The sequence below is a fragment of the Arachis ipaensis genome, chromosome B6 (genome assembly GCF_059453495.1).
Source record: "Arachis ipaensis isolate K30076 ecotype BB chromosome B6, ASM5945349v1, whole genome shotgun sequence".
Taxonomy (NCBI): Eukaryota; Viridiplantae; Streptophyta; class Magnoliopsida; order Fabales; family Fabaceae; genus Arachis; species Arachis ipaensis.
In genome coordinates, this window is record NC_142441.1 from 18,844,840 (window position 1) to 18,856,734 (window position 11,895).

Sequence of the window (11,895 nt, forward strand, 5' to 3'; positions counted from 1 at the left end):
GAGGTTTGGAAAGGGGTGTGGGTAAATTTGAATAGCTCGCCTGATTTTGCGATTTTTAAACTTTATAAATCGTTATTCAAGGATTGATGAATGGAAAATTGATGGTATAGAATTTCACATATGAATTTTCGTTGCAAGTATAGTTTCTAAACCAACAATAATCTTTTCATAAAAAAATTTGTTTGTCACAAGTAACAAACTCCTAAAATTAATAACTGAAGTATTCAAACCTCGGGTCGTTCTCCCTAGGAATTGCAATAAAGTGTTCTTGTCATTGGCTATGAAGTATGTTTTGGGGTTTTTGAGTTAAGAGACAAGAAATATAAATTGCAAAGAAATAAACTAACACTAACAAAAACTCTTGGCAAGGTATGAGAACTAGAAGTCTTATCCTAGCTATCCTTATCAATTGTGATGAGAATTGTCCATTGCTCCCACTTAGTTAACCTCTAACTATGAAGGAAAGTCGAGTGGATGAATTAACTTGATTCCACAAGTCCTAGCCAAATCATAATGAAAGACTAGCTTTAGTGGCATTCAAGTCAATTAGTAACTTCTAATTATCAATCAACAAAGGAGTTTGATAACTCAAGAGTCACTAATTACTCTACCTAGGCCAAGAGGGAAAAAATATATTCTAAAATCCAACCAAGCATTTTGTCAAGCACTTGGAAGGCACAAAAAGAAATCATAGTAAATTGCAAGGAAAGTAAATCTACACTACTCAATTGCAAGGAATTAACAACAATAAAGCAAATCAACAATAAAGGAAATCAAAACATGAATTGCATTAAAAGGAAAATGGAAGAACAAAAGTGCATCAACATAAAAGTAGAAAATTACAAGAACTAAATGCTAAACTAGAGAGAGGAGAGGTAGAGAAAAAAGAACTTGCAAAGGAAACGTAAATCAAAGCATGAAATTAACCTATATCTAAGAAATTCTAATCTAGATCTAACCTAATCCTAATTCTAGAGAGAAGTAAGAGCTTCTCTCTCTAGAAACTAACTTTCCCTTCAAAACTAAACTAAACTAAACTAATTGGTCACTAATTGTGATTCCCCTTCAGTCCTTGGGTTAAATAGCATCAGAGATGAGTTGGATTTGGGCCTGAAAAGCCCATAAATCGCCCCCAGCGGATTTGCTTTAAGTGGGTCACGTGTGAGCATCGACGCGTACGCGTACATCACGCGTGCGCGTCGCTTGACGATTTTGCTTCCCACGCGTACGCGTCATGTACGCGTGCGTGTCGCCATGCGACCTCACAATTCACGCGTGTGCGTCTGCTGCGGTGCGCGTCGTTGATCTCATCCCAAATCCTTGATTTTCCATGATTTCTCCACTTTGCATGCTTTTCTCTTCATTTCTTTGATCCATTCCTAGCCTTTTCAACCTGAAATCACTAACACACACATCAAGGCATCTAGTAGAATTAACGGTAAATTAAAATTAACCAATTAAGGCCTAAAAATTATGTTTTAACTCTTAAGCGGAAATTAGGAGACAATCATGAAACCATGCTATTTTAGTGGGTAAATGTGGGAAAAGGGTGATAAAATTCCCTAAATTCAGCATAGGATGCACCACCAAATAGCGGTGCATCAAAGATTTCAAAGAAATATTTTTGAAAATAAAATCAGCGGAGAAATATTTTCCGTTTTATCTTTATGAACATCTCAGCGAGAAATTTTCTCTTTGGTGGTGTTTACAACCACAACATATTTTGGGTCCTAAGAAAATAAGTCCAAGGAATAAATGTATAATTGATTATTTGTTGGGTGTTGTTGGTAGAGAAAAGTTAATTTTTGTTTTTGATTTGCTTCTGTAAAAAGAGGACGAAATGTTAGTGGTGAATTATCTTGGTAAGGTTTGATAGGAAGTGTTTGTGTATTTAGAAATAGTTCGTATTTCGATATTAATGTGTGTTTCTCTTGTGTAGCTGAAAAATACCTAAGTGTGTCTGCTGCGAGTTTGAGAGTTCGTCTCAAGACAAAAAATTTGGAAAAAGAGGGTTCGTCTTCAATCCTCGGAAAAGGAGATGGTGAGGGGGAGGTCAATTAACCGAGTCGAGGGAGGAAGAAGAATATTTTTAAAATGAGAAAATCTGACCTTATCGATATTGATGCATCCGATGACTTAGTGGAAAAGTCGAAAGAGATTCCTTTGGAAGATCTGGCTACGTTTGTAAGTAATCAATAAAAATTGCATGGTTTTGCCGATGATGGTGATGGTTCTTCAATATGGAATAAAAATTTTCCTTCATGGTTGTTGCGAATGAGACATTGCAGTCCTCATTCAATGTGGATTTGGTGAACAAGATTGGGGATGTTGCAATTGATCAATACCTACAGGTATGAGTTGATTATGTATATTTATAAAATATCGAAAAAATTAGTTAGTTGATAAATTTTCATTTATTTAAGTGCTCAGATTCCATTTGGCAAGCATTGGTCGAAGTCGGGAGATGAAACAAAAGAAGCTGTCAGAGAAAACTGATGAGTTGGCCAAATTAAAAAGTAATTTAGATAAGAAGGATGATATCATAGCCGAGTTAAAAAGAAATTGTCGGAAAAAGAAGAAGAGCTAAAAACTGTTAAGAGTAGTTATGAGAAAGAGACGGAGTTGCTGAAGAAGAGAGATAGTAATCTCTCTACTATGAATATCCAAATGACTGAGGTGACTGTAAAATTAAAAAATTTGAAAAACAGTAGGCAAACAAAAATTTTAGATGTCTTTGCTGAAGGTTTTGAGTGTGCTGTTACTCAAGCGAAGTTGTTAGCTATAATATTGCTTTAAAGAAGAAATATTCCAAGTGTTAGGTAACATTGTACCATCTAAATATTTGAGCTTATAAGCTCCTTTTCCGAGGACTTCAAGGATTCTTAGTGGGCCTTCCCATTTGTCAGCGAGCTTTCCATGGGATGGAGGTCGTCTAGCTTGCTCGATCTTTCTGAGTACTAAGTCGCCAACTTGAAAGGAGTGAGGATTGACCTTTTGATTGTACTGCCTAGCTATGTGTTGTTGCATTGCTCAATGGTGGACAGAGGCTATGTCTCTGATTTCTTCAATTAAATCGAGTTCGACTCTCCGAGCTTTATCATGATTAGTTGCTTATGTTCTTAGTAAAGATTGAGAAATCTCCAAAGGAATCATGATATCGGATCCGTAGACTAAACGGAACAGGGTTTCCTTAGTAGTAGAATGTGCAGTGGTGTTATAGCCACAAAGGATTTCTGGAATCATCTCGACCCAAAGTCCTTTTGCATCATCTAATTTCTTTCTCAAAGCACGTAGGACAACTTTGTTGGCAGCTTCAGCTAATTCGTTGTCTACAGATGTTCAACTGAAGAGAAGTGTTGTTGGATTTTCAAGTTTTGTAAAAAAGATATGAATTTCTGGTCGACAAACTGACAACCATTGTCAGTATAATATGATGAGGTATATCGAATCTACATATAATGTGTTTCTAAACAAAAGAAATCATTTATTGTGATGTGATTTTGGTCAATGGTTGTGCCTCAATTCATTTGGAAAAATAGTTAATTTCTACAACTAAAAATTTTACCTGTCCTGGTGCAATAGGAAAAGGGTCGAGGATGTCAATCCCCCACTAGTAGAATAGCCAACTTACCTCAGAGTGATGAAATAACTCACATGTATATTGGAGCATATTTTTTTTACAATTTGTACAGGTTTTTACCTTTTGATAATAGTCTGTTTGTAAGCTCGGCTAGAAAAAACCTGCTCAAAAATTTTGGAGGATAAGCTTTGTGCTCCTATATGTGTTCTGCATATTCCTTCATGAACCTCGGCTAAGATAAGATTGGCTTCTGACCTATTTAGACAATTTAATAGAGGACGAGTATAGCCTCGTCTATACAGGTTATCATTTAACAATGTTAAGAATGAAGCTTGTCTCCTGAATTTTTTCAAATTTGTAATTTTAGGGGAGATATTTCCGGTTTTTAGATAATGGATGTAAGACCATTGCCAACCATCTTGTCAGCAATATGGAAAATGTTAATGAAATGGGTGCTTACTGTAATCAAAGTGGATTGTAAAAGAGTAGCAGTGTGTGGTTGTGTACTGGCGAGCTTTGATAAAATATCGGCTCGGTAATTCTGTTCTCTGGGAATATGATAAATTTCAAATTTAAAAGAATGAGATATACATGTCTTGACAACATCTAAGTATTTTGTCAAGAGAGGATCTTTTACTTAAAAAGATTGGTTTACTTATTGTACTACCAGGAAAGAATTCATAATGTACCTTTATTGCAGAAATATTTAATTTGATGGCTAGCCTTAAGTCGGTAATGAGTGCTTCATATTCGGCCTGATTGTTGCTGGTCATGAAGGAGAAGCGTAGAGAATGTTCCAAAACTATTCCATTGGTGGTTTCAAGAATGATTCCTGCTCCCAACCACTGAGAGTTAGAGGCGCTATCGACGTATAGTGTCCATTCTGCTGGCAGGTCATCGAAAATAGGTGCAGTAAACTCGACAACAAAGTCGGTAAGGTATTGTGATTTGATTGAGCCTTGGGATTGATATTTGATATCAAACTTGGATAATTCGATAGACCACTTTATTAATCATCCCGCCAGTTCTGGTTTTGTGAGCACTTATCATAGCGGTTTCTCAGTTCGGACATTGATGGTATGACTTTGGAAATAAGATCGGAGACGTCTAGCTAGCTGAGAATACTAAAGCAAGTGCGAGTTTTTCTATCTTTGGAATTTGGGTAGCGAAGCTCGGCATTTTGGAGTAATTTGCTAATGAAGTAAACATGCTATTGCATCTTGTTCTTTTCTAAAACAAGAACAGAATTAATTGCACAGTCAGTAATAGATAGATAAAGATAAAGCTCTTCTCCAAGTTCAGGTTTTTGCAAAATGGGAGGTTTTAAAAGAATAGTTTTTAAGTTTGAAAAAGCAGTTTCACATTCATCATCCATTTGAAGTTATTTTTCTTTTTGAGTGATTGAAAAAAGTAGAAAGATTTGGAAGCTAAACAGGGTAAGAATCTTGATAAAGCAGCGAGTCTCCCTATTTGTTGTTGGACCTCTGTAACTGTTTGAGGACTTTGCATCTCAAGAACAGCTTAGCATTTTTCAGGGTTTGCCTATATACCTCGGCTTGTCAGCATAAAGCCGAGAAGTTTACCTCCTTGGACACCAAAGGCACATTTCTCAGGGTTTAATCTCCTGTTGTACTTTTAGATTTGTGCAAAAATCTCCACAAGGTCGTCTACATGAGACTTTCCGACTTTAGTTTTTGCGTCCATGTCATCAACATAGATTTCAATGTTCCGACCAATTTTCTTGGCTTATATTTTTGTCATAAGTCATTGGTAAGTAGCTCCTGCATTCTTAAGGCCAAAAGGCATAACTTTATAGCAAAAATTACCGTATTCAGTTATAAAAGTAGTTTTGTCTTGGTCTAATGGATGCATAAGGATCTGGTTATAACCAGAGTATGTATCTATGAAACTTAAAGTGCCAAAGTCAAGTGAATTATCAACTGTTGCATCAATGGATGGTAAAGGGTATGCATCTTTAGGACATGTTTTGTTTAGATCGGTGAAGTCGACGCACATGCGTCATTTACCATTATGTTTCTTTACCATGACAACACTGGCTAACTATGTTATGAATCTGAGCTGCAGATGAAGCTGGCATCGATGAGCTTTTTGGTCTCTTCCAAGGACGCTTGTTTCTTTTCCAATCTCAGGTTGCACTTTTTTGTGCTATAGGTCAAATTGACGGGTTTATCACCAGCTTATGAGATATTATTGAGAGATTGATGCCTGGCATGTCTACGGGTGTCCAGGCGAATAGATCGGCATTTTGTCCTTGGCACAGCTCTTCAATTTCCATTTTACCCTTAGTTTTTTCTCGAAACTCAACCAATGTTTTGGGCTTGGCCACTGTGATGGATTTTTGAAACTTTCCGGGGTGGAGTCCACTTTTTATAGCATGCAGATGTACTTCAGGGTGAAAGTTTGGGATGTTCATCGCTACTTTGCTGTAGGGGTGCACACGGGTCGGGTGAAGCCGGGTTTGATGTGACCCAGACCCGACCCGAAATATACACCGAGTCTATTTATTAGACCCGAACCCGGCCCTAGACCCGATGAAACCAATACACTTTCGGGCCACAATTATACCGGGTGAAAATCGAGCCGTTAAAATTACATTACATTACGTTGATACTTTCTTGTAAGCTAGCATGTAAAAATATCCAAATTTCCAAGACTCCAACCATTATTTAACATGGTAAAATTCACTTAGAAAAATATAACAAGAACCAACCTTTCTTCAAAATTAAAGCATAACCACAATCAATACTAATATTGTTTAATAATACCAAATATTTAAATCAATACAAATAACACAATATTATGCATTAGTCTAAAGTCTTATGCATTCTAAACATAAAACATTAACTTATAGTCTTATAATGACTAATAACACAAAATATTAAGGTTTACAATACTTAAATTCCACATAAGAATAGTCATGATCCATTACTAATAACACAAAATATTAATTTTGTATGATGACCGGGCCACCGAGCCGACTTCGGGTGTCTCGAGCTATGGCCCAGACCCGACCCGAAATAATGACCGGGTTTATTTTTGAGACCCTTACCCGGCCCTAAACCCGATGAAATCATACCAAATTAGCCCTCAAAGTGTTCGGGACTGGGCCGGACCGGGTCATGTGCACCCCTACTTTGGTGAAGCGGGTGACATACTCCCTTAAACTCTCATGTTGTCCTTGCTTGATAGTGTTTAGATAGTCGAAATCATGTAGATAGATGAAAGATGTAGCGAATTGATCTTCAAATTGCTGAGCGAACTCCTGAAAGCATAAAATGGAACCTGCAGGCAAAGATGAAAACCAATCAAGTGCAGGACCGTCTAAAAAGGTAGGAAAACAACGACACAAAATAGGATCAGAAGCACCGTTCACTATCATCATAGATTGGAACTTTTTGATGTGCTTTTTCAGATCTCCCATGCCATCGTAGGGAGTCAGAGTTATTGGTAATGCAAACTTTTTGATGTGCTTTTTCACTTCGACGCTTAAGTTAGTAAGTAAATAATAGGCTTTGTAAATTACAATGATCTTAACAATTTTCTTACTTTTTTTTTATATATGAAAATGAAGAGTAATGATTATGTCTCCGAATAATGACGTTTTAAATGAAGAGTAATAACATATCTGATATTTTAGTGCTTATTTAAATGACAGTTATTAACAATTGGTGTAGAACATTTATGACCGAGTTATAATATATACCCGATGTATAACGGTCGTATCAATTTTTAAATATATAATAATTAATTCAATAGTTGATTTTTAGTATACATTCGGTTTTTTTTTTATCAAAATCTACTATACCGCATGGTTAACGCAGTCATCATTAGTCACCGGATCGCATCTGTGCGGTGGTCCGGGACCAGCGATGACATGACATATTTTGTCTGCCGACGATGAAAAGCAGCTCAGATTTTCTTGCCTCGTAATTTCCCAAAACACGAGGGGCCTTTTGGGCACTCCGACCACATTTCCATGTCATCAGCAATGTGAGCTCAAACTACGAGGGGCAAAAGAGTCAATACACGAATACACACACGAGGCCCTATATATATTGTTGATTTGTTGTTTTTCCGAAACAAGAATCTTCAAGGCAGTGAGCGATCAGTTGAGTCTTGAACTTGATTGTGCCAAGTCAGAAACACAATATATAACTTCTTCCTAATCTTTTAATCTTGAGCTTTGCTCTCTCTCTCTCTCTCTCTCTCTCTCTCTCTCTCTCTCCACTGCATTGAAGTTAGAGAAAACCGAACCTTCCTTGTTTCTTCAGATCCAACCTCCTCCCTCTCTATTTCATTCCACAAACCGCGGAATATTCTTCCAGGTATTCAATTTCTTTCACTTGCTTCCTTCACAATTATATAACAAACTAATATAATAAATAAACATATACACTATATATTTTGTTAGCTTCTGGATTTGATCGTGAATTATGCTTGAGCTCTGGTAAATTTTATTTTCTTTCATTTTCTACCGTTCCTTTTCGGGAATTAGAGTAGCTAGGCTTGGTTGACCGAACAATTGGTTTTTTTCTTTTATCAGCTTGAGCTCGGGGTTCCCAGCCTCATTCTTTTTTCTCTTTCTCAACCAATTCGATTGGTTTACTCCGCAAAAGGATATGATATGTCGTCTTTTACGCGCGAGGACAACTTTCTGTTCTCGTCCATTTTTTTCCTTCGTGGATGACTTTTTCATTCCTTTGACTTTCCCCTTCGGTGTGTTTTTTACAGTTTCGGTAACTCAATTTTTACTCTTCAATTTCCATGCCTTTGCGTGTGAACTTGATTTCATTTCTAAATAGGAGACCGATAGAGATAGAGATTCTGTTCTATTGAAAAGTTAGGTTGACTTACTTGACTTTCGCCGTAGCAAGTGGAAGAAAAATTAAACTACTAATACTAAATATGTATTTCTACTACGACTACTACTACTATATGTTTTTATGTTTGTATGTTTGTAAAGGTTCAAAGTATATGCGGAAATATAAATGTGCATTTGTTCTCTGTTCTTTGAACACGTTGATAATGGAAACATGTATTTCTGTTAAATAAAATTCAGCTGGGTCCTTTACCGAGAAAAACAAAAGGAGGTCAGGTCTGGTACACAAATTAATTAAATGAAATAGTAATACCGCACAAATGCGATGTTTGAAAATTGTTGTTTGTCCTTTTTCTGAATTGAGATAAACAGAAACACGTTACCCTTTGTCTCTCCCATTTTCTGCATATATATGACATCATAGCGTGTTGTGAAGAACATGTTGGAGAAAGTGGAAGAGTTCAACATGGAGAAGGTGATCCAAGAGTTTGAGACACTTACAAAAGATGCCGGAAGGGTTCAGAGGGAAACCCTCAAGAGGATTCTGGAGGATAATGCTTCAGCTGAGTATTTGCAAAATTTGGGTCTCAACGGAAGAACTGACCCTGAAAGTTTCAAGGCTTGTGTACCACTTGTTACCCACAAAGAATTGGAGCCTTATATACATAGAATCATTGATGGAGACACTTCTTCTATTCTCACTGGAAAACCTATCACTACTATGTCATTAAGGTTCTTCTAATAATCTCTTCATTTCTTTTTTTTTAATTCCTTTTTCATCTTAGGAGTAGTTGAATTCTTAAGGTTCTAATTAAGTTAAATACCTTCTTGCAGCTCTGGCACTACTCAGGGGAAGCCAAAATATCTGCCATGGAATGATGAATTGTTTGAAACCACTATGCAGATATATCAGACCTCTTTTGCCTATAGGAATAGGTATGTATCTATGTATATATGTTCGTGTTTAAAGCTTGCAACTATTTATGCTAATCCACGCAAAATTTGCAACATCTTATTATATACAATTGCTTAATTATTCTGCAGAGAGTTCCCTATCAAGAATGGGAAGGCTTTGAGCTTCATATACAGCAGCAAACAGTTCAAAACAAAAGGGGGTGTGGCAGCCGGAACTGCCACAACCAATGTGTTTCGCAATTCGCGGTACAAGCGGGAGATGAAGGCACTCCAATCCCAATGTTGCAGCCCAGATGAAGTGATATTCGGCCCTGACTTCTTTCAATCACTCTACTGCCACCTCTTATGTGGACTAATCTTCCATGAAGAAGTTCAGCTTGTTTCGTCCGTATTTGCACACAGCATTGTCCATGCTTTTAGAACATTCGAACAGGTATGGGAAGAGCTTTGCACTGATATCAAACAAGGTGTCCTCAGCAGCCGGATCACCGTTCCATCGATCCGAGCAGTCATGTCCAAGCTCCTAAAACCGAACCCAGAGCTTGCCAACCTGATCCATGCAAAATGTGTGGGATTGAGCAACTGGTATGGCCTAATACCAGAGCTTTTTCCTAATGCAAAGTATGTGTACGGAATAATGACAGGGTCAATGGAGCCATATTTGAAAAAGATGAGGCATTATGCTGGGGAGCTGCCATTGTTGACCGCTGACTATGGATCCTCTGAAGGGTGGATTGCTGCAAATGTGAACCCAAGACTTGCACCTGAATTTGCTACTTATGCTGTGCTTCCTCAAATTGGTTACTTTGAATTCATTCCACTCACACAGCTTGAAAATAATGATGCTTCTTCTTCATTCCTCTCTATTGATCTCAACCCAGTGGGCCTCACTGAGGTCAAGGTTGGTGAGGAGTACGAAATTGTCATCACCAATCCAGCAGGTACTTTAACTACCGCCAGTACACTATTTCTTCCCAATTTCCTTCCCATCCCATTAATGAATCATGACTATTTAAATCTAAAGGGGAACGCATTGATACTATTTGAGTTCTGTTTCATACGTAGATGAGGTATGTAAATAATTAGTTTGGTGAATAATTACTATAATTAATGTAGTAATATTAATGGCAAAGGTGTCCACCACAAGTCCACTGGGGCCAAGGGCCAAAGTGGAAAATACTAGATATGCATTCATCATTAAGTGCTTATAATATTATAGACAAGGACGTACGGGTTCTTTATTCGTTTTTCTCTTCCTTGAAAATGATATTTATTTACTTTATTTAGACACATTTTAAATTTAAAAATACGAAAGTAAATGAATAAATAATATTTCAACAATTTTTTGTGTGCAAATAGCATATTTCCTCCTAGACTAGATTCTGGTTAGGTTAGTCTAAGGAGAAGAAATGAAAAAGGGTGCTTTTTACACACTGTTATTTGACCTTTATGGGACCTAACTTGAAAGAAATTTCTTGCTACTGAATTCTAAAGGTACATCACACCTAACCAGATCAAGAAAATATATATATATTCTAATGTTCTTGCAAGTAAAGACCCTATTCTTAGGTTATTATTGGCAACTAATCTTGGATTTATAAATTCAAGAAAATTGCATATTAATAATGTTTTTCACATGTGGGGGAAAATTCCATGGCAGGTTTATACAGGTATAGGCTAGGGGACGTTGTGAAGGTTATGGGATTCCATAACTCAAGTCCAGAACTGAAATTCGTTCGTCGGAGCAGTCTTCTTCTTACCATCAACATTGACAAGAACACCGAGGCGGATTTGCAGTTGGCGGTGGAAGCGGCGGGGAAAGTGTTGGCAGAGGAGAAACTAGAAGTAGTTGACTTCACCAGCCATGTTGACTTGTCAAAGGAGCCAGGGCATTATGTTATATTCTGGGAAATCAATGGAGAAGCTAGTGAACAAGTTCTTGGTGAATGCTGCAACTGTTTGGACAGGTCCTTTGTTGATGCAGGGTACACTAGCTCCCGCAAGGTCAACTGCATTGGGCCCCTCGAACTCCGACTTGTTAGGAGGGGAACATTCCAGAAGATTCTAGAACATTACCTTGGACTTGGAGCTACTGTTAGTCAGTATAAGACTCCAAGATGTGTAGGCCCTACAAACCCCACTGTCTTGCAAATCTTGACTGATAATGTTGTCAAAACCTATCTCAGTACTGCTTTCAATTGAAATTAATAATAATAATTGGCAATTTGCAAGCTAACTAGCTAGTATTTAAATTGCCTCTTAGTTTAGACAGAAATATATATAATTTTTACAATCTCAATCTATAAAAATTACCGTAGTTTTACAATCTTGTGCAGTTCTCTCTCTCTTTCTCTTGACTCTTTACAATTCATATTATGACGAATTCGATCAATCATGAATATATATTATAATGGCATGGCCATCTTAAGCAATCTCAGTAACAGTGACTCTAATTCGCTAAAGCACGTGGTTGTCGAAGGTATGGGTGAAAATCATATGATGAATCCATCGAATATAAAACAAAAATTGCTTACATTGTTTATGTATATTTAAGAAATTG

At 37.1% G+C, this 11,895-nt stretch overlaps 1 protein-coding gene across 3 annotated transcripts; it reads left to right on the forward strand.

Moving 5' to 3' along the window:
* The first annotated feature begins 7,677 nt into the window (after positions 1-7,677).
* On the forward strand, positions 7,678-11,661 carry LOC107645717 (jasmonoyl--L-amino acid synthetase JAR4). Of its 3 annotated transcripts, none has more exons than XM_016349798.3 (5): positions 7,678-7,926; positions 8,845-9,152; positions 9,255-9,356; positions 9,465-10,276; positions 10,996-11,661. In XM_016349798.3, the coding sequence occupies exons 2-5, from the start codon at positions 8,860-8,862 to the stop codon at positions 11,535-11,537; spliced, it is 1,749 nt and encodes a 582-aa protein (XP_016205284.1). In that variant the 5' UTR covers positions 7,678-7,926; positions 8,845-8,859; the 3' UTR covers positions 11,538-11,661. The 3 variants fall into 3 exon arrangements, with proteins under 3 accessions (XP_016205284.1, XP_016205285.1, XP_020959824.1); XM_016349799.3 differs by having other exon boundaries at positions 8,857-9,152; XM_021104165.2 differs by having other exon boundaries at positions 7,683-7,926; positions 8,785-9,152.
* The last annotated feature ends 234 nt before the right edge of the window (positions 11,662-11,895 follow it).

Coding starts and splice junctions, on each gene's coding strand:
- LOC107645717 (XM_016349798.3), top strand. CDS start 8,860: ATGTTGGAGAAAGTGGAAGAGTTCAACATGGAGAAGGTGATCCAAGAG. Junction 9,153..9,254: donor ATCACTACTATGTCATTAAG/GTTCTTCTAATA, acceptor ACCTTCTTGCAG/CTCTGGCACTACTCAGGGGA. Junction 10,277..10,995: donor TGTCATCACCAATCCAGCAG/GTACTTTAACTA, acceptor ATTCCATGGCAG/GTTTATACAGGTATAGGCTA.